At 53.1% G+C, this 19,833-nt stretch overlaps 8 protein-coding genes across 8 annotated transcripts; 5 read left to right on the top strand and 3 right to left on the bottom strand.

Annotated features, from left to right (window-relative positions):
• Positions 1–317: 317 nt before the first annotated feature.
• On the top strand, positions 318–1,205 carry BU25DRAFT_488960 (uncharacterized protein; the record flags this gene model as incomplete). Its single annotated transcript, XM_033711385.1, has 3 exons — positions 318–360; positions 405–464; positions 521–1,205. 3 exons carry the CDS (start codon positions 318–320, stop codon positions 715–717), a joined length of 300 nt encoding a protein of 99 aa, XP_033565020.1. The 3' UTR covers positions 718–1,205.
• A 6,225-nt stretch (positions 1,206–7,430) lies between these two features.
• BU25DRAFT_334827 (uncharacterized protein) lies at positions 7,431–8,169 on the top strand (the record flags this gene model as incomplete). Its single annotated transcript, XM_033702554.1, has 2 exons — positions 7,431–7,831; positions 7,887–8,169. 2 exons carry the CDS (start codon positions 7,431–7,433, stop codon positions 8,167–8,169), a joined length of 684 nt encoding a protein of 227 aa, XP_033565019.1.
• A 419-nt stretch (positions 8,170–8,588) lies between these two features.
• On the top strand, positions 8,589–13,111 carry BU25DRAFT_334389 (uncharacterized protein; the record flags this gene model as incomplete). Its single annotated transcript, XM_033702529.1, has 3 exons — positions 8,589–8,882; positions 8,933–12,145; positions 12,194–13,111. 3 exons carry the CDS (start codon positions 8,589–8,591, stop codon positions 13,109–13,111), a joined length of 4,425 nt encoding a protein of 1,474 aa, XP_033565018.1.
• Positions 13,112–13,350: 239 nt separating this feature from the next.
• Positions 13,351–14,616, bottom strand: BU25DRAFT_455890 (uncharacterized protein; the record flags this gene model as incomplete). The annotated part of the gene is made up of 1 exon (XM_033709971.1): positions 13,351–14,616. One exon carries the CDS (start codon positions 14,614–14,616, stop codon positions 13,351–13,353), a length of 1,266 nt encoding a protein of 421 aa, XP_033565017.1.
• Positions 14,617–14,738: 122 nt separating this feature from the next.
• Positions 14,739–15,269, bottom strand: BU25DRAFT_334922 (prenylated rab acceptor 1; the record flags this gene model as incomplete). Its single annotated transcript, XM_033702558.1, has 1 exon — positions 14,739–15,269. One exon carries the CDS (start codon positions 15,267–15,269, stop codon positions 14,739–14,741), a length of 531 nt encoding a protein of 176 aa, XP_033565016.1.
• A 521-nt stretch (positions 15,270–15,790) lies between these two features.
• On the top strand, positions 15,791–17,534 carry BU25DRAFT_408101 (uncharacterized protein). The gene is made up of 3 exons (XM_033705723.1): positions 15,791–16,073; positions 16,197–17,113; positions 17,167–17,534. The coding sequence occupies exons 1-3, from the start codon at positions 16,001–16,003 to the stop codon at positions 17,398–17,400; spliced, it is 1,224 nt and encodes a 407-aa protein (XP_033565015.1). The 5' UTR covers positions 15,791–16,000; the 3' UTR covers positions 17,401–17,534.
• Positions 17,535–17,652: 118 nt separating this feature from the next.
• Positions 17,653–18,795, top strand: BU25DRAFT_362031 (DnaJ-domain-containing protein). The gene is made up of 2 exons (XM_033703718.1): positions 17,653–17,798; positions 17,853–18,795. Exons 1-2 carry the CDS (start codon positions 17,795–17,797, stop codon positions 18,575–18,577), a joined length of 729 nt encoding a protein of 242 aa, XP_033565014.1. The 5' UTR covers positions 17,653–17,794; the 3' UTR covers positions 18,578–18,795.
• On the bottom strand, positions 18,647–19,645 carry BU25DRAFT_248899 (uncharacterized protein). Its single transcript, XM_033701604.1, has one exon. It carries the CDS (start codon positions 19,453–19,455, stop codon positions 18,916–18,918), a length of 540 nt encoding a protein of 179 aa, XP_033565013.1. The 5' UTR covers positions 19,456–19,645; the 3' UTR covers positions 18,647–18,915.
• Positions 19,646–19,833: the final 188 nt, after the last annotated feature.

Here is a 19,833-nt window from a genome sequence, read left to right as displayed (position 1 = left end):
CAGCGAGTAGGATTGCCAGCGCAGCATAGCATCAAGCTGATGGCATGCTTCGAGTATGATATGTGCTACAGCAGGTAAGAACGGTAACATCGACGCGACCGTGTGGCAACAGAGCTGTCGAAGGATTGAGAAAATGAGGCCTTGACAGCTGTCACGAAACTATAAACATGGAGCTGAAGTCCCCAATAGCAAGTGTTGTTCTGCAGAGACGGCGCGCAATTTGATCCTTACAGATCCCCACTTACAAGAATCATCCCCGCCCAACGCTGCTAGGAGGATTCTGCTACCAAACTTTGACAGACCAGTCATACTCAGACATGGCATCCAGCGGCTCAGAAAGCTATATCCAGAAGCTTCAGCGTATGCTTGTCGATATTGTCGTCGTACAAAGCTAAGCATCCCAGACTACTGCGCCACGAACCAAATTGCACAACCTCAGTTCCAGGACTACTCTGACCCTCGAGGTTCGCACAAGCTTCAGTCTTCTTCTTATAATCGAAGCATGCTAACATAGACGTAGGTGTAAGGACGGCTTGGTCCAGCAGCGTCTTCGTCAACGGTCGCGAGTATCGAGCCCACCTATGGCGAGATTACCGATACCTCGAACAGTCGCGTGAGGAGGCCGCTGAAGCTGCCTGGAAGGCCATCAGTGCTGCTGAGTCCCCAACAACGCAAGGACAATATGCATACACTCGCGGCTACACGACGACTCGGTAGCCTGACCACATCATCCGAACGCAACCTGCTCAGCCTAGGTTGCCCCTGAGCGCCCATCTTTCACCACGAACGACATCCTTTCTCCCGGTTCAAGCTATGTAACGCTATCAACCAGACTTTGCATACTCACTGGCAGTACGTTTGATCCAAGAGACATCGCACATACCAGTTCTCCTTCACCAACCGATTCTCGGCACAACACCGCACACACCCAAGAAGAATGGCTTGTGGCTCTTTTAGCCGTCCCAGGCGGACCCGTTGCTACGGTCCAAGATCTTATCAGCGTCATCCAGACCTTGTTCACTTAATGTCGCCGGTCATACCTGTACCATTCACGCTATCGCTGTCACACACTGCCTTTTCAACTGGAGGGTTGGAGCATCTCCTTGTTTGTGCCAAATGGATCAATGGTTGTCCATTCGCCGCTTCGTATCAAAGGTCACAGTGATCCAAAATTGTATGCTAGAACCATCAATCTTCTACAGTTCAATCTCATGTCATTCCTAACGCAAGTCGACCAGGCGGGGATGTGATATGCTATGACGGTATTGACAATTGTATTACCGACTCTACAGTCATTAACCACGACTCGTCTAATCCTCCCAGGTTCGCCTTCCCCTGGAATAAGTGGCAACATCAAGCTCCTTCCTCCATCGAGGAATAATGAATAGTATCACATCTATTACTCGAGTCGAGAAGTGGAGTTGCAAGATGTTCACCAAAAGTTACTCGCTACAACCTTGATATATTTAGCTTGACTCTATATTTAGTTTCGCCCTTTAGACCCCCTCATCCAGGAGTATGATACGTGCACCATTGTGTACCTACTGGTATTCAGGAAAGAACGAGTATTTGTCTAGAGCTGGGTACACATACGCAAGGTGTTCTCAAAGAGTCAACCTCGGTGTGTTGATTACATCTCGTCACAAATTGATCAACCAAATACCACCAAGGTACAACATTTGTAAAGTCCAAACCACAGCCCAATAACAAATTACTCGATGTGATGTGACGTATGGAATACCATATACAGTCTATGGAATAAAAGAGCTATAACAAAGGGGAATTCGCTGCAAAATGCCTCCGTCATCTCAAGTCTGACGTACCAATAGTAATAAAGGATATCCGAAAAAGACAAGTGGTATGCCAGAAACGCCTTTCCACATCATGCCTATACACATTACACCATCACACCGCTGCGCACCACCATTACGAGCCGGGAATACAGCCACTCGACACTGTCCGCGTGTCGTCGCCTGAGCTGTACTGCTCCCCGCACTCCAACGACGCACTCATCCACTTCCAATCCGAGATGGAGAAACTTCTGCGATGTTTGTCACTGTTGAGTGTTAGTAGCTGGTTGGTGAGATTGGGGTGCAGGGGAAAATTACCTACTACGTAGCCCGTGGTGCCGGCGTCGTGGCATTGGGGAACAACAGCGCGAGACCCTCTTCCCAGCCTCTCTCGGTCACGATGTCAATGACCGGCTTGCCACTCTCGTCGATGGCCTGCAGGTCAACTGAGCCACCCATGTCGATAAGCATCTTGAGGATCTTCGCATCGCCGTTCTCGAAGGCCTGCAGGATGCCGTTCCAGCCGCGGTGCATCTTGTTGATGTCCGCGCCGCGGGAGAGCAGCATGGTGAGGATCTCGGCGTCGCCGTGGTACCTGCGTAGGGCCTTGACAATGGGCAGGTGCTCGCCTGGGGCGTTGATATCGGCGTTGGCGACATCGAGCAGGTAGCGGACGATATCCTTGCGGTCTTCGCGGATGGCGGTTGTGAGGGGCGAGAAGACACCGCAGTTCTTGTCTTCGACGCTTACCCCTGCTGCGAGGAGGAGCTTGATGGATTCGAGTTGGTTGGCGACGACGGCCATTTCGATGACTCCACGGAAGGTGCGAGGGTTCGGTATGGAGGCGAGAAGCTTCTTGAGGATGGCGGGCTGCTTGACGGACATGCAGAGAGGCCAATCCTGGCCACGGACAGTCGGGTCAGCACCACGGGAAAGGAGCAGATCGACCAGGTCACCGCGGCCTTCCCGGATCGCGGTTGTGAGAGCTGTGTTGCCCTCAGTCGTGCGGTCGTTGGGGTTGACGTTGTGGTCAAATAGAAACATCATTGCTTCTTTGTCGTTGAATTGAACAGCTGTCTCCATGATACCCTTTGGCGAATTCAGATCGACACCAGCGGCAACGAGCTGAGGCAGGAAATGGAGTCGCTTATGTGTAATGCACTTGAACGCAGGATATTCCGCAGCGTTAAAGTTAGGATCCGCACCGTTCTCCAGAAGGTAAGTGACGATCTCGCGACTGTCATCACGGATGGCCGAGCAAAGTGGTGTGTACACGCCATCTTTCCTGAGGTTAGGCGATATTCCAGCCTCGATGAGGATCTTGACTGATTCAAGCTTCTTCAAACTTGACGCTAATTCCATGACACCAGGAGTCTTTTTGGTATCAGCTCCACGAGCGAGGAGGAGCTGCAAGCACTTTGGCTTGTAAGTCGAAGGCCACAGCGGGTGCTTGGGGCCAGGCAGATTAGGGTTGGCACCGTGGTCGAGCAGCACTGTCATGAGATCGACACGGTTCGCTTGAATGGCCTCGAAGAGAGCTGTTGTTCCCTCGCCAGTCTTCGCGTTGGGATCACCGCCTGATGTAAGCAGGAGTTCAACAAGCTTGGGCGAGACGATCTTATTCATGGCCTGGACGAGTGCGGTCGATCCGTTGTCCATAATATTGTTGACGTCACCGCCATTACTGAGGTAGAGCTGAACAAAGTCGATCTGGTTCTCGCTTGCAGCCAAAGACAAAGGAGATTCCGAGTTCGGTCCAGCAGAGAGGTTGGCATCAGCGCTGTGCTTGAGGAGCATCTTTGCGCTCTCAAAGCAAGACGCTTGTGTAGCGGCGAAAAGCGGTGTGACGCCCTCCCTGTCGAAACCGTTGGCATCCATCCCATACTGGAGGAGAAGCGCCAAACTCTCGATGTCACGGTTCTGAGCTGCTGTTCGGAGCATACTGGCCTCGACCTGAGGCTCTGCCCTTGCTCCGCCGTCCAGCAGCTGCTCAAGGATTCGGTGCTTCCTCTGTTCTACGGCATTTACAATGGCGGACCTGCCACCCGATGCCTTAGAGGCTGTGTGCTGTCGCGGTGCCCAAGGTAGCGCCATAGGGGAGTCTAACCTTGAAGGATCATACTTTGTGGAGGAGTGCATACTTTCGTGCATGTAGCGCTCGTGAACGCTGAGCTCGTTCATCTTTTCTTCCATCAGCATCCTAGATCGGTGTGAATCTTCAGACGATAGGTCCTCGTAGACCGGTTCTGAGTGGTACCGGGCAGGGTTTGTGTTATTGGTGTACACTGTGTCCCTGACAGAGCCAGTTGTGTCGCTCGAACGGACACTTGGTGCCCTCCAGTTCTTGTGTAAGTCAACAATTCCAGGGGCAAGGCCAAGGTCCTCTTCGTGGCGCAATGACCTCTCGCTCGCATATTGTCGAACATCAGGGTTGAAAGAATGCGAATTGGTAGGCATGGGTCGCAAGTCGTTCAGTGATGGTCTGTCGGCAAGACGATTTGGGGGTAGAAGTGCTTCAGACTGAGGCGATACGTCCTTTGCTGGAGGGCTAGGAAGACGAGTGTCTGGCGGAGGACCAATTGGTGGCAGAGAGGGCGCCTTGCTGGGGTTTATGCGCTCAAGAGCCGCGATCAAGCCAGCGTAGCCAATGCTCATGGAAGCATCTGCTCGGGCATCACCAAGCGTCCAGCGGAACATAGCCGAGCTAACTTTGAGCGAGTCTCGGCTTCTTGATAGGGTTGTGCGCATTTTGTCGACATCGGTGTCTGCAAACATCATGCGGAAACGTCGTCCAAAGCCGCCACCTTTCCCAGCCTCATTGTCCACGAATTTGACAACCATCTGTTGCAGGACTGTGAACTCGTCGCTGACTTGACTGAACCGCCTGTCCAATTCCTGGGTGACCTCGACGGGAACGGCATTGCGCGGGTTCTTGGCAGATTCTGTGAGTCCAGCTTCAATGGACCATAGTAAGCGGCAAAGCTCAATGAACTCGTTGGCGAGAGCTTCAAATCCTGGAATGGCATTCTTGGATGTGCCAAGGTACTCGAGCATACGAATGGAGATGATGTTGCCTTGAGTAGTCACTCGCTGGCATAGCTGAAGGGACGTCTCCTTCTTAGGTGGAGCCATTGCAACGGCAAAATGGAAGGAGAGTTGTGAAGAGAACGAAGCAATGGGACCACAGGGTCCGGGACGTCCCTCACTTTTTGTTCCTGACTACGAGCTTTGCCCCAGTCTTTGTTCCGTGGTTACACTCGCCGTCCGCCCGCTCTGGGCCACGCGAGCACGAAACCTTCATAAGCACTTCCAAGCTTGGTAACACAAATCCGCGAATCATATTCTTTCACATAGTGAAACCTTGGTGATGGACTCGAGGGCGATCGACGGCTCGGAATAGACTTCAGGTTATCGCCTGTCCCGGGGCCAGCGCTAAGACCCACCCGCTTGTGCAGCCAGCCAGATGGCGTAGATCCGGGATTGTTCTAGGGAGGTCCCAGGAAAGATTCACACCCTGACAGCCGCATTGCCACGTGGGTACGTACGCACACTTAGAGTTGATATTTAACGCGTTCCATGTGTGAACTCTATGTTGTCTGCTAAGCACTGCAGCAAGGCGTAAATCTTCTTCAAGTGCAGATATGACATGAGGTCCGCTTCACAAATCGACAAGGATGCCTCTCGTGCCGCCACCAACGTTAGCGTAATCTCATATGCAGCCTGTGAATCCTCCAGGATTGTTGTTGTGACGTTCAGCTGGCTTTGCATCTCGTGTGACCCCGAGGATCCGATCGTAAATCTACGTCTAGAGCGCCAAAATTAGTTTGTATTGTTGTACAAGTTGCCCAGGTACCCCTATAGATGCTGCAATGCTGTATTGTCAATAGTCAACCGAAGGCACAAATGGCCTCTATTGACCTCATATCGCGACTGTCCATGAAGTTGTATACATATTGGCAGACACGAGAGCCGAGCCACCTGTTCGTTCACGAGCCGGGCACGTTAGAGACGCCGAACCACGGAAAAACGAATTGGACAGCGCCAACCTGCCGCATGGAGATCCTCAATCTCCCATAAGAGGGCGTGCGTTTGGGCTAGTTGGTGATTTGCATAAGTACAGTGGATCCTGCCGTTGGAGCTTCATGTCAACCAACGTCGTGTTGATCCGTCATCGCACAACAAGGTGTATGTGTTGTCACACACATGTCCGATGTTGGATTCCAAGGTCTGTGGCAGGTGTCACGTCTGGATGCGGCGAGCTTGAGCCTCCTTCTGCAAGTTGTGAACCGAAGGCTCCAGGTCCATTTCCGCGGAAGCTTCGATGTATCTAGACGTCATGGTGCCCCTGACTCTTCGGAGTTGGTGAAGACGAACACTTAGGCAAGGCGAGGTGAAACTACCACCGGAGAAAACACCGTCAGTGCCTGAGTTGATTCGAAACACCTGCCCTGCCCAACATTGACCTCAACATGGCCTGATTTCCACATGGTGTATGAGGGAGAATTTCCTAATTGGATGGCTGCATTGCATTTCCCCGCGTCTGACTTGCATATCAAGGTTTCGCTGGTTGAGTTTAGAGGCTCTGGATTATTGCACATTAGCGTGACAGCTGCAAAGATTCTAGTCGCTTGTGTCAGGCGCCGGGCCAAGCTGTCTCGTGTTTGTTTATCGAAAGCATTTCGCCGACCACGAAGCAGAAGTCAAGTATAACCGAGTCTCGAAAGTATCCAACACAAGGGATTGCTTTGAACAGAACAGCACCAACAGCTCTGGAGATCTGTTGCTCGGCGTACGAGGTTGTGCTGTCATGGTGTTTGACAGATCGAGAGCGAAAGCGAGTAAGGAGGGTGCGGATATGGTGCATGAATCTACAGCTGCATCTGCAAAGATCGTTTGTTGTGTGTTGTCGTTTCGTGAATATTCCCCGCTCGTGCCGAGTCCGCCTGGTTGGCTGAGCGTCGAGACGCCGTTCATCTCCGTATCCGCGCTATTGGAACCAAGACTGGAGAGATGCAAATCTGCCGCGCCATAGCGTATGGAATCCGGCAATCTGGACCTTCTCAACCCTCTGCCGTTGTGGCTTGTCACTCAGTTCTTTGTGCTGTCCGTCATTGTCGAATGCCTCCATTGCTGTACAATAGCATGCGGATGGTGGAGACAATAGCAGACGCAACAGAGCTGTACGCAAGCACATGTGCAAGTGGTTGCAACTGTGTTTCAGCAAGGCTGGCTACGGGGTGACCAATGCGGCACAGTAGATCGAAGAGATCTTTTCAAGGTACTCGAGATGCAGCCGCCCTCTAGCCCTATAGGGCACTCCAATAACTGGAGCCTGCAAATCATTTGTGAGCGTAAGTTGCCGCAAAACCGAATGTTATCCTGGCTTGATAGCTCGCGAGGTGGCCCTCAAGTTCGAATTTATTCGGATTCGTAAAAGGTGGTGGGCTGGAGCGGCTGACCACTGCCGAGGGCCGCATCTTAATGTGAATGGAATCAGAGCTAGAGATTCACCTGGACAAGAAGTATTTTCAATCACGTGCTAGCGCGCTTTGGTCTTGGCGCCCCAGCTGTGGAAGAACGTTAATGTGCATCAGAGCCGCTATGTCATAATCACAACTATCATCCAGCATGAACGAACAGATGGTGTCAAGCGACATAGGTCCTGTCGATCTGCCGACATTTCACATTCCGAGTTTTCTAAAGACACCACACAATGCGCGTCTTTACCAGGAGGTGCAGCAGCTGAAGAAACTCATCAATGAGCTCGTGGACTACCAGACCGCGCACCCGCGAAATGAGCAGGCCTCCGCAGAAAGTGAGAAGCAGATCAAGACCGAAATTGAGAAGAAGGAGAAGTATATCAGGGCGCAACTCTCAATCATAAAGACCTTGTACCGACAGAGCGTACTGCGCGTGCGCGAGGAGAAAGCAAACACTGCAGATGTTAAGGCGGTGAACGATGCATTGATATTGGGGCTACACAATCTCAAGTACGAGGAGCAGTCACTGCGGTCTGAGATCTCGGCTGCAGAGAACTATGAGTACGTATAAGTCTGCAGACGGTTGGGGAATGCGGAGCTAACACGCGCCCTGCAGCCATAAATATATGAAACTACCACTTATACCCATCGAGGAGTTCTTCGAGGAATTCCCTGAGCACAAAGACCTGTCCGAACACGACCTCATGACGGCACGCATCGAGCACGAACACCAAGTCCGCCTCAAGCTGGAGGAGAGGAGACAAGAGAAGCTCAAGCAGAAGCAGAAGCTCATTGCGGAGGTCAAGAAGGGCAAAGACGATCTCACAAAACTTGACACCATGGTTGAGAAGTTTATCGAGGCCGCTGAGCCCATCAAGAGGGTGCTTGCTACAGAGTAGTCGACCTTTCTACAACAGCAAACAAGACTTGGTTTCCGGCGTTTGATACCCTATACAGCGAACAAAAGCTCAATCGACTTTTTCCATCCAGTCACTGGTGCTTCTGTTCTCTTGTCGAAGTGCACTTGCGAGATGCATCACAGATGGACGGACAATCCCACCCCCTTCCATTCGCTAATTGTGGTAAGAAAGCCACATAGCAATGCTCAGCACAAATAACCATCCTACAGTCCGAGTTTCGCAGAGAACAGCAGATCATGAACCATACAGATCAAGATCTGGCTTTAGCGGCGTTAGCAAGACAGCTGCCTGCTGGCGGGGCGACATCCCTGCTTATCGATACCAATAGCGGTCTTTCATCGCGTCCGCGTCGAGCATCATTGCTCTCCACGTCCATTTCCTCGCCTCAGCCGCTGAGCATGGCTTGTCTCAACGTCGACGCGGAGGTCCTAGCTTTTAGATCGCAGGCAATAAGTGAACTTCCTGGAGGAAATCCGAAAGACGCATCACTTGCAGTGCCCCCCAAACCCCAAGACGTCGTTCAGAGCATAGTAACCCTACATGCTCTTTTCGCTGCAGCACACAGCCCATATCATTGCGAGGAGCGACCGCAGAAGAGACGCAAGATCGACCCAAACAATCATTATGACACTCAACCCGCATACTTTCAGGAAGATCGAAGCGTGGTCCTTGCAAAAGTCTCTATCAATCTGGTAGGACCGCACATCGTACTACGAAGCATGCCAGACTAACGAGTCTTTAGAATTTCGCGTCCGGCCCCGCTTCAGTACAATCGGTCCCGTCACTATCGAACACCGAGAAGCCTGTTGTTCTTTGCCTAGAGACCTTCTCCGAACTTGGCGCCGGTCAGTCCAAGATCGTGCTGTTCGAAGCAATCACCAATACGAGCATCGATGTCCTTACCACCATCGATGCCGCATCTCTCCAGTCTGTCAAGCCACACATTAAGGTTGTCGAATCGCTAGCGTACACAACCCACGGCCGCAAGACTCGAACAAAGGCCCGGGCTGCCTTCTCTCGATGTTCACTTTCGCTGTCACCCACATCACCGCATACATACAGGTTGGACGTGGAGATTCGCTGGCTTTTGGGGATGTCTTTAGTGGAAGATCCCTCCGTGAGTGCCCATTTCATGAAGGAGGACCTGCGCTTGCTGTCGACGTATTTCCGTGGCGCAACCGCACAGTCTGATGCACCGTGGGCACTTTCAGATTTCTACGACTCGGTATACGTTCCGCCAGTCGACTTACAGATATCTCCCCAGATTCAGCACAAATTGGTGGACACGACCCTCTATCCGTTTCAGCAGAGGGCTGTTGACTGGTTGTTGCGACGAGAAGGCGTGGCGTACTCAGCGACCGGACAACTTGAGCCTTTCGTTGAAGATGTCACACCAGCATCGTTCAGTCTTACACAAGATGTGACTGGAAGTACATGCTATGTCAGTGGGCTTCGCGGCATGATAGTAGCCGACTTGAACGCTGCGAAAGGTGACGCGCTGCAATTGTTAAGAGGTGGCATCTTAGCGGAGGAGATGGGACTCGGCAAGACTGTGGAGCTTATTGCTCTGATCTCGCACCACAAACGCCAGACTCAAGATGTAAAAGTCTTCGATACGAACACAGGGGCCCACGTTCGAGCGTCAAGTGCCACGCTCATCATCACTCCGCCCAGCATCCTCGAGCAGTGGCGAAGCGAGATACACACGCACGCACCAGATTTGAAGGTTCTCCACTACAAAGGGCTTCCGCCATCAAGCGCATCGAAGAAAGAACATGCAGCAGCAACAGTTGTAGAGTTGATGCGTTACGATGTGGTTTTGACGACATATGGTGTCCTATCGAAGGAGGTTCATTATGTTACGCCGCCTCCTGCTCGATCTTCCCGACACGAGCGGCGTCATGAACGTCGCAAAAGCCCACTCGTGGAGATATCGTGGTGGAGAGTATGTCTGGATGAGGCTCAAATGGTGGAAAGTGGTGTCAGCAATGCGGCCAAAGTCGCGCGCGTCATACCTCGATGCAACGCTTGGGCTGTTTCTGGCACCCCACTGCGGAAAGACGTACAAGACTTGCGCGGTCTTCTGATGTTCTTGAGATGCGATACCTTTGCCCAGAATAAGGTCGTGTGGGGTCGCTTGGACAGATCTTCTTTTTACGCCATATTCAATCAGATCACTTTGCGGCACACCAAGGACAAAGTTCGTAATGATCTTCGTCTTCCTCCGCAGAAGCGTGCCGTCATCACTATACCCTTTACTGCGATCGAGGAGCAGAATTACGCCGATCTTGTTCGTCAAATGTGTGATGAGTGCTGGCTGGGACCAGAAGGAGAGCCCTTGGACGCGGACAGCGATCCCACCAGTCCAGAAACCCTCGAGAAAATGCGTGAGTGGCTGGTACGGTTGAGGCAAACTTGTCTACATGCACATGTTGGGCGCAAGAATAAAAGAGCTTTAGGTGCAAGAAATGGACCATTACGAACGGTTCACGAAGTTTTGGAGATCATGATTGATCAGAATAGCACCAGATGGAAGGCTGATGCTCGTGAGACGATCGTCAACCGGATTAAAATGGGTCACGTTATGGCATATGCTGGCAATATTGAGAATCGCGCAGAGACTGCACTGCCCTTCTACACAGCGGCTCTGGAGGAGACGAAGGTCTATGTCTCCATGTGTCGACAGGATCTTGAGCAGGAGCAGCAGAGGCTAGGCGTGTCAGCCACCACAGTCAAACACGACGAAGAATCTGGGGCCGAAGACGAATTGGAGAAAGAGAATTTGGGCAACATATCGGCTATGCGCAGATCTCTGCGATCGTTCTTAGAACTTGAACACATGTGCAGGTTCTTCATTGCCACGACACATCACCAGGTTAAGGAATACCTTGATGCGCAGCAAGCGGATGTGGAACAATCCCATCGCGAGGAGCAGTTGGAAACAGAGTGGTACGATCAGGCTAAGGTGATTCGACGTGAACTACTCGGGGAGGTCAAAACCACCACACAACGACAAATGAGGAAGATTGAAGCCGGAAGACCATACCGCCAGCTTCCCAACGTTGACGATCTTCCAGACCTTGGCGGTATTGAGAGCCGCCGGGTTCTGGAAACGATCGATGAGGTCAGCGACTTCCTCAATGCGCAAGCGGCAAAGATTCAAGAATGGCGTACAAAGATTGTCGAGATCTTATTGATGCGCCTCACTGACGATGATGACGATATGGAGACTACTGGAGAAGAGTATGAAAACTCTTTGAAAGCACAAGATGAGCTGTATGTGTCCATCATGGCGCTTCGCACCCTCGTTGCCGATCGAAATCTCGCAGTTCATGGTTTACGAGACACTCTTATTGACGAAGAACTGAAGACAGCGGAAAAGAAAGCCCGTGAGACAGATCCAGAGAAAGATAAAGGCCATGCGCCTGAGCTGCTTCTTGAATTCGCGAAACAGCGAAAGGAGCTGATGTCGACTTTGCATGGCGGATCTTTGAAGGGCGTAGTTGCAGAATTTCGCTCAAAGATCACTCCCTTGCAGTGGAGGGCAGAGAACGATGACAATCGCGCTGCAGCTGAATCCTCTGTGCTTCAGATGCACTTGACCAGTGTTCAGACCATCATGTCACAACAAAGCAAGGCTCTACTTGGGATGGAGAAAGAACAGGAGTTGTTCCGCGGTACTATGAATCAGCGTCTGGAATACTACCGACAGTTTCAACATATCTCGGATACTGTGGCGGCATACAAGGAGAAGCTTGACGATAAGTTTGACCAGGTTGCTTTCCAGGTATTCGAATATCGGCGAAGCAAGGCTCTGGAAGGTGTGAATGCTTCGAAAGCGAAGCACGCTTATCTGATGAATCTGCGAGCTGGGGACCAGGAGAGTGCGGCTGCGGATTGCATTATCTGTCAAGAGACTATCGAGGTCGGTGTTCTCACAACTTGCGGACATAAGGTATATCATCCCGATCTCCAAACCGGACCATACTAATAACCATCTCAGTACTGCAAAGAGTGCATCAACCAGTGGTGGCATGCACACCGAACATGTCCACTCTGCAAGCAAAAGCTAAAGAGCTCCGACTTCAAAGACATCAGTCTCAAGCCCAGCGAGATCCCTACAAAACCCGACTCCCCATCATCAGAAAGTTCTCCAACATCAAAGGCAACCGATATGTCCATCTATTCAGACCTCTCCGACACAACCTTGAAAGAAATCAAGATGATCGACCTCCCCGGCTCCTACGGCTCCAAAATCGATATGCTCGCCAAACACATCCTCTGGATCCGCGCCAACGACCCAGGCGCAAAATCCGTCATCTTCAGCCAATACCGCGACTTCCTCGACGTGTTGGAAACCGCGTTCCGGGCCTGGAAGATTGGCTGCTCGAACATCCGCGAGCGCGACGGCATCGAGAAATTCAAAAAAGACCTCGCAATGGAAGCCTTCCTTCTCGACGCCAAATCCGACTCCTCGGGGCTGAATCTGGTCAACGCGACATACGTGTTTCTATGTGAACCGCTCATTAATCCGGCGATTGAGTTGCAGGCTATTGCAAGAGTGCATCGCATCGGCCAACAGCGCCCAACAACCATCTTCATGTACTTGATCAGCAACACAGTCGAAGAAGCTATCTACGACATTTCTGTCGCGCGGCGCCTGGAGCACATGAAGAGCGCCGATACCTCCAAGTCTGCAGTAACATCTGGCACAGCAACACCTGTGGCTAAGCAAGAGACGTCGCTCGACAAGGCGAACTCGGCGGAAATGGAGGCTGCGCCGCTTAGAGAGCTGCTTAGCAAGGGCGGTGGGGGCGAGGCGGTGCAGAATGATGATTTGTGGAGGTGTTTGTTTGGGAAGCCGAGAAGGGGTGGGGTGGTGAGGGGGGAGGAACAGATGCGGGTTACTACTGGACTGTGAGATGGTGGGCATGTGGCGCTTCAGGTTTTTGAGACGTTATGGTATACCCTGATCCATTAGTTGGACATAGAAGTGCAGCGTTTCGAACGATTTTAGATGCAAGCAGTAGATCGAAGTTCAGTTGCGAACCCATGTACAAACCCATGCCCAAGAAATTCAAAATTAGACTAAAGCCCACAACTCGAACAAGACAACCTCGCTCTAACGGACTGCTAGACAACACAACACCACAGACATCACTACTTCTTCCTTCCCTTTCCACTCTTCCTCCTCCTCTCATCCTTCCTGCCGCCACTCCCAGACCCACGTTTCTCACTACCCTTCACAGACTTCCCGCTATCAGTCTGCGCATCAACATCGCCCAACACAACTTCCTCATCAACCGCACCCGCCGCCCTCTCAACCCTCAAACTCGACGCCCTTGGACTGAGACTCGAATCCAAGTAATTAGCCTGCACCGGCGGCGGACGCGGCGCCGGCACAGGAACACGACGCGGCATCGCGGTGTAACTGCTCTCAGCGCTCAACACGCGTCTCGTGTACTTGAGCTTGGGTGAGGACTGTGTGGACGACGAGGAGCTGAAGGTGTGGTACTGGTAGGGTTCTACGGGTGTCGTCTTGGGCATTGAGGATTGCATTGAAGATGGCTTGAGGGAGCGAGTGCTGATGCCCAGGCCGTCGTAGCCGAGCGCCAGATCTTGCGGCGAAGGATGGGTTTCGGCCAAGGGAGTTGACGGGTAGTATAGGTGTGGAGAGGTTGGAAGGGCGCCGGGGAAGGCTCCTGGCATTTCTCGCGGAGCGACGCGCACGGGCATTGGAGGCCGTTCGTTATTCGAGAGGGTCCGAGATGTGGGTTGAGGCGGTGTCACGGGATCGCGAGCCAAATTGCCCTGACAAGCGTTGATGGGCGTGTAGATTGGCTGTCCATCTGGACCAGGTATCATGAAGCCGGGTGGAGGTGCGCTCGATACGTTTGAGGGGGCTCGTTTGCGGCTGCTTGGCCTGTCTTTCTTGGGTTTCGAAGCGAATAAGGATGACCTCTGCTGCACCTTTTTACTTCGCGAACTGCTGGAGCCCTTCGTGCTGGTTGTGCTGGCGTTCGCTACACCCATGGCATCGTTGAGAGGTGAAGATCGAGGGCTTTGTGGCGGACGCGCTGCGGGCGTCCTTGTACCGTAAAGCTTCGACTGATACGCATCAAGCTCTTCGGGAGTGAGTTGCACATCGGAAATGTCTGCTGCTCTTGCTAATCGGATCTTGTCGAGGACGCGTTGAAAGAGCACTTCTTCGTATTCAGCTGCAGACATAGGTTCTCCAGCATCATTGTAGTAGCCTTCGTCCTCCTGGTAGCCGCGGTCGTTCCTATTAGGCGCACCGCCGAGTGCTGCCGTTCTTCGTTCCCATGCCCGTATATCCATGTCGTTGAAGTATAAATCGTCCTTGTTTAGAAACTGCTTGCCAGTCGAAGCTTGCTGGTATCCATGTTCTACATTAACGCCGGTCATATCGGTATCACTGCCCACATCCTGAAATCTATACACGTCGTCTCCCCCCTCCATATATCTCCCCACACGCCCTGATGGTCTTCCCCATGGGGGCGAAGCATGAGGAGTTCGCGGCCGACCGTCTAGACCGCCTCCTCGGAAAAAGCTGACTCGATGGGCTTGTCAAGGAATGCAGCGTGACCGATGATGGTGACACCGGAGGCACCAATGAGCCAGAGAACAGCAGAGAAAGGAGAAGACCACAGGCCAAGAGGGATGGCGATGATGGCAAGCGTGGTGTAGAGTTGCGAGGTGGTTGCGCGCCAGGAGCCGACCTGGAGATCATTGCCTTCGAGCTTGCCAATGCCGTACATGCCTCCAATAACGAAGATGATGACGAAGAGCAGCAGCAAATGGGTCAGCAAGCTGTAGATGCTGAGCATGGCGAAGACAGCAGCGTAGTTGCTGGAAAAGTAGCCCAGGTTGTAGTTGACGCGGCTCTGCGCCTCACCAAAGTTGGCGGGCTTAGAGATGCGCTTGACATCGAGGAACTCGCTGATGGGGCGCAAGTTGGCGAAGCGCGATGAGACGGAGGTGGAGCGCAGGCCGTCGAAGCGTCCTGAGAGGTCCATCCTGGACGTCAGGGCGGAGATGGGGATGTTGAAGCGCGACATGGTGGAAGCGAAAAGGTTGTTCGTCTGAGTGCTGTTGGGCTGAGGGACGTCGGGGGTGATGAGAGTCTGGCGTTGTTCTTCGCGGTCTGCAGGGGAAGTCATTGTCAGCGGTTGTTGCGCGTGCCCGGATTGGATGGTATAGTGTTGGGAGAGGGCAGATGTGGCCTCTGAACTGTGCAAAACGATGCAATATATCAGGAAAGTGGCTGCCTTACAGATACGACGAGTCTGACAAGAGAGAGTGTTGGTGACGCGGCTGTGAGCGAGTGTGGGCGCAGTGAAGGGGTGTTCACCTAAGGAGTACGTGTCGCTGAGGTTTAACTTTTGTTGGACACTGGCTGTGGATTCGCGGCGATCCAAAATAAGAGACAAACGCGCTGAGCCACAGTGCGCCCTGACAGCTTCCTAGAGAATCCTAGCTCGTCTCACATGCCCGTGGTAAGGACACCTGGTAGCATTTTTGAAGGCGAAGAAGAGCGGCGCGGGCAGACTCTGGGTGATAAAACTGAGGGCGATGGAGAGTAGCGGTCTGTACATATATCTCTCTCCAAGCCATAGCTACACCTGTACCCCATCTTCACCGGTCTTTCTGGACCAGATCGTTATTGGGCCACGCTCTGCATCTCCAGCGGTTCACCGCACTACGGGCGCACAAGCCACTGCACTTTCCCATTGCTTGTAAAGTTCGCCATCTGGCTTGAACTCGACTTGAACCTCCACCACCAACAGCCATGAGGTCCGCCGCCGTATTTGCCCTGCTGCTAGGCATCTTTGCGGCCTTTGCTGCTGCCTGGTCAAAGGAGGGTATGTACATCCTTCACATTCCGTCTAATGGGTCCCCCTGTGCATCCTGTGCCAGAAAAGTTCCCCACATACAGGCGTCCAGCACCTCCAAAGCTGCAGCTTAGCTAACGTCTTACTGCATAGATCACGAGATCTTCCGTCTGCGCGACGAAGTCATCAAGTCTGAAGGTGCAAATGTCACCTTCTATGACATGCTCGGTGTCAAGCCCAGCGCGAACCAAGACGAATTGACCAAAGCCTACCGCACAAAGGGTCGCGAACTCCACCCCGACAAGGCGCGCAAGATCTTCATTGCCAACTATGCAAAGAAGGCTGGCAAGACGGGCAAGACACCTGGTGTCAAGTCCAGCAAGGGCCCCTCGAAGAAGGAGATTGATGCGCACATGAAGAAGGTCACTGCCAGGTACCAGAAGTTGTCTGTTGTTGCAACCATCCTCAAGGGCCCTGAACGTGCGCGCTACGATCACTTCTTGAAGAATGGCTTCCCTGCCTGGAAGGGCTCTGGCTACTACTACAACCGCTTCCGTCCCGGCCTCGGCTCTGTTCTGTTCGGTGTCTTGATCGTCATGGGAGGCGGCATGCACTGGTTCGCCCTGCACATGGGTTGGAAGCGCCGCAAGGACTTCGTTGAGCGCTATATTCGACATGCACGCAAGACCGCGTGGGGTGACGAGACTGCCATCCAGGGCATTCCCGGCGCTGATGGTGCTCGCGCAAACGTCCCTGTTAACGCTCAGCAATTTGACAACGGCGACGAGGAGGAGGAGGAGAAGGAGCCTGAGTTCGTCCCAAGGAACCGCCGCGAAGCGCGTGCCTGGGAGAAGGATCAGCGCAAGAACAGCAAGAAGCCCGCGGCTGTCAAGAAGGCCCGCACCGCTGGCATCAGCACGCCAAAGGAGACAGAGCTGATCTCTGGCCCTCAAGGCGCCAAGAAGCGCATCGTGGCAGAGAACGGCAAGGTTTTGATCGTCGACTCCGTCGGCAACGTCTTCCTTGAGGAGGAGACCGAGGATGGCATGAAGGGCGAGTTCTTGCTCGACGTAAGCACACCTACGACTCCACTTGCATGGACGACCTGACTGACGAACAACAGCCTGACGAGGAGCCTGCGCCTACTATCTACGACACCCTTCTGTTCAAGCTTCCCAAGTTCATCTACAACCAGTCTGCTGGCCGTATCCTCGGCAAGAAGGAGCTTATTGACGAGCCTCTCCTCGAGACCTCCGAGCTCCCTGAGGATGAGGCTGCCATCCAGTCTGCGACCGCACAGAACATCAACGGCGAGACAAGGAAACGCAAGACCAAGGCTCAGAGTCGTGCCAGGTAGACACTCATGTTGTCTACAGAAGAAATCACCCCAAGCGGCGGAAAAGGTGGCTTCCTTGGAAGCATGTAGAACAGATATCTCAAAAGTGAATGTTGCATAGATCTGGCCTCTAAAAGATTATACCAATTTACCGCACTATGTTCATTATCTTGACTTTTCATGCTCTACATGTGAAACTGAAGCCACAGTGGCTGGATTCCGCGTTTGAAACGCTACGTCATCGTGTCAATGCGACACCACCTTGCCTTTGAGCTCTCACTTTGCTGCCTTTGCGCAAAACACACCACAAATCTGTCTCCACCTACTTCACGAATCTGCCTCCACCTATTTTACAAATACCCCTCCCCCTACTCCCCACCCTCTCCCAACCCACCGCCAGACACAATCGCCCACCATGGGTAAGTTCCAGCCTTCAACCATTTCTACGTACAGCCCCCACTAACACCTCGCAGCAACGCAAGACTATTACAAGATCCTCGACGTCGACTCCAAAGCCACACAACAACAGATCCGCGACGCCTACAAGAAAGCAGCTCTGAAGCACCACCCGGATCGTGTACCGTCAGATTCACCAGAGCGCGCAGCACGCACAAAGCGCTTCCAAGCCATCAATGACGCCTACTACACCCTCTCTGATCCCACTCGAAGGAGAGACTACGATGCCGCCCGCACATACAACAACTGGACGGGAAGCACGGCGACACCAGACGAGACGTGGGAGGAGGAGATCCCGCATACGGCTGGCGGCCAGGGCGCGGGTCAGCAAGGAGCCGGGGGATTCAACTTTGGCAGTTTCCCGTGGTCGGCGTTTGGCTTTGGAGGCAGCGGGAAGCCAGCGGGCAATACAGAGGAGTCGCACAATAAGTTCAGCGAAGAGCAGTTCGGCGGTATCTTTGAGGAGATGCTGCGCGAGGAAGGCATGGCCGACCAAGACGCCGGTCCTACAGGGAAATTCTGGAGTGTCGTTGGTGGGCTGAGTGGTGGCGCGATGGGCTTTATTGTTGCGAATTTCCCGGGCATGGTTGCTGGCGCGGTTGCGGGGAATAGGCTGGGTAGTGTGAGGGATGCGAAGGGGAAGAGTGTTTATGCCGTGTTTCAGGAGATGCCGCAGGCGGACAAGGCGAGGTTGTTGAGTAGTCTTGCGGCGAAGGTGTTGAGTAGTGCGGTTAGTGGTTAGGACCTGACTTCCTGAGCGCTGAAAGTGTCTTTGGTGAGTGGTTGGGACGAGGTTTTCTTGGTAATAGTATGATGTGATATCCTATGGTGAAGGGCTGGGGGGGTTTGGGTTTGTCTAACGCACGCTAAGATGGAAAGTACTGGTTTGGTTGCAAAGATAAAAATCGTTTTCTATTTACTCCAAAAACGCCTAGGGATATCTCTAATGTGCGCGAATGTATCTCAAAGAGATGTAATGAAGATCCAATCAAACATCCACCCAGTCGTTCAACCGCCCTCTTCCAGCACCAATCACATTCCAAATCGTCCGCCCTCCCTCGTTCTGCAATTCGTTGCGCCTCACATGAATTTACTCGCCATCTGCGCAATCGTCGCCAGATTCCCAATGCCACCTGCCACGCTCTGCACGTCTAACCCCCCAAACATACCTCCTTGCCCACCGGCCCCTCCTCTCGACGGCCCCGGCCCGTACCCCTCACTCCCATAATATCCTCCCCCTCCCCCGTGGCTCGTATGCCCACTCCCACTGAACCCTCCTCTCGTCCCCGCACCCCCCATCTCCGGCAGATTCACCCCAAACTGCCTTGCGAGCTTATGCAACACGCCCCCACTAACAAGCGGCATGATCACCGCGAAGAAGACTTTGTACGGGTGTCTCCTAGCATAGTGTACCAAGTCGCGCCACAGTTGGCGCAGCTTGCGGTACAGGTACTGTAGGTAGCCGTCGCGCGGTTGCCGGCCGTAGCGCGAGGTGGAGGCCCGGTGTGACGAGGAGTAGGACGAGCCGGCGGAACTGCGGGCGTAGTTGCGTGATGGGCCGCGCGAGTAGGAGGAGTAGGAAGAGCGGGTGGGGGAGGTGGAGAAGGGGTTCCAGCCCATTGTTGCGGGTGTGTGGTGGTTGTGTGTTGGTGTGTGTCGGTGTGTGTCGGTGTGTGTCGTTTGGTTGCGCAAGGAGTGAAAGCTACTTGTAGATTGTTGAAGCGGGTTTGATGTGGCGTGAGGGTTGAGGTGGACGTGTTCTGGCTTCGACGTAGGTATGCGCGACGTTCGATTGAGTGTTGTTGACGTTGACGGACATACGCTGTCGCAATGACTCCCTCTGCAGCTCTACGAGTCCAGAAGGTCGGCCGGTGAGAAGTGGGTCGAATTGGGCCTCAACCTTCCTCTCTATAATTCTTCCCTGCAATAGCTGATCCACAGATGTGTTGTCGCTGTGGGCTGTCCCAACGTTGAGCGATAGCTTGGACCCTGAGCGTC

The sequence above is a fragment of the Macroventuria anomochaeta genome, assembly GCF_010093625.1.
Source record: "Macroventuria anomochaeta strain CBS 525.71 unplaced genomic scaffold BU25scaffold_6, whole genome shotgun sequence".
NCBI lineage: Eukaryota > Fungi > Ascomycota > Dothideomycetes > Pleosporales > Didymellaceae > Macroventuria > Macroventuria anomochaeta.
The sequence above is the reverse complement of the archived record's forward strand: the minus strand, read 5'-3'. Positions and strand labels throughout refer to the sequence as shown.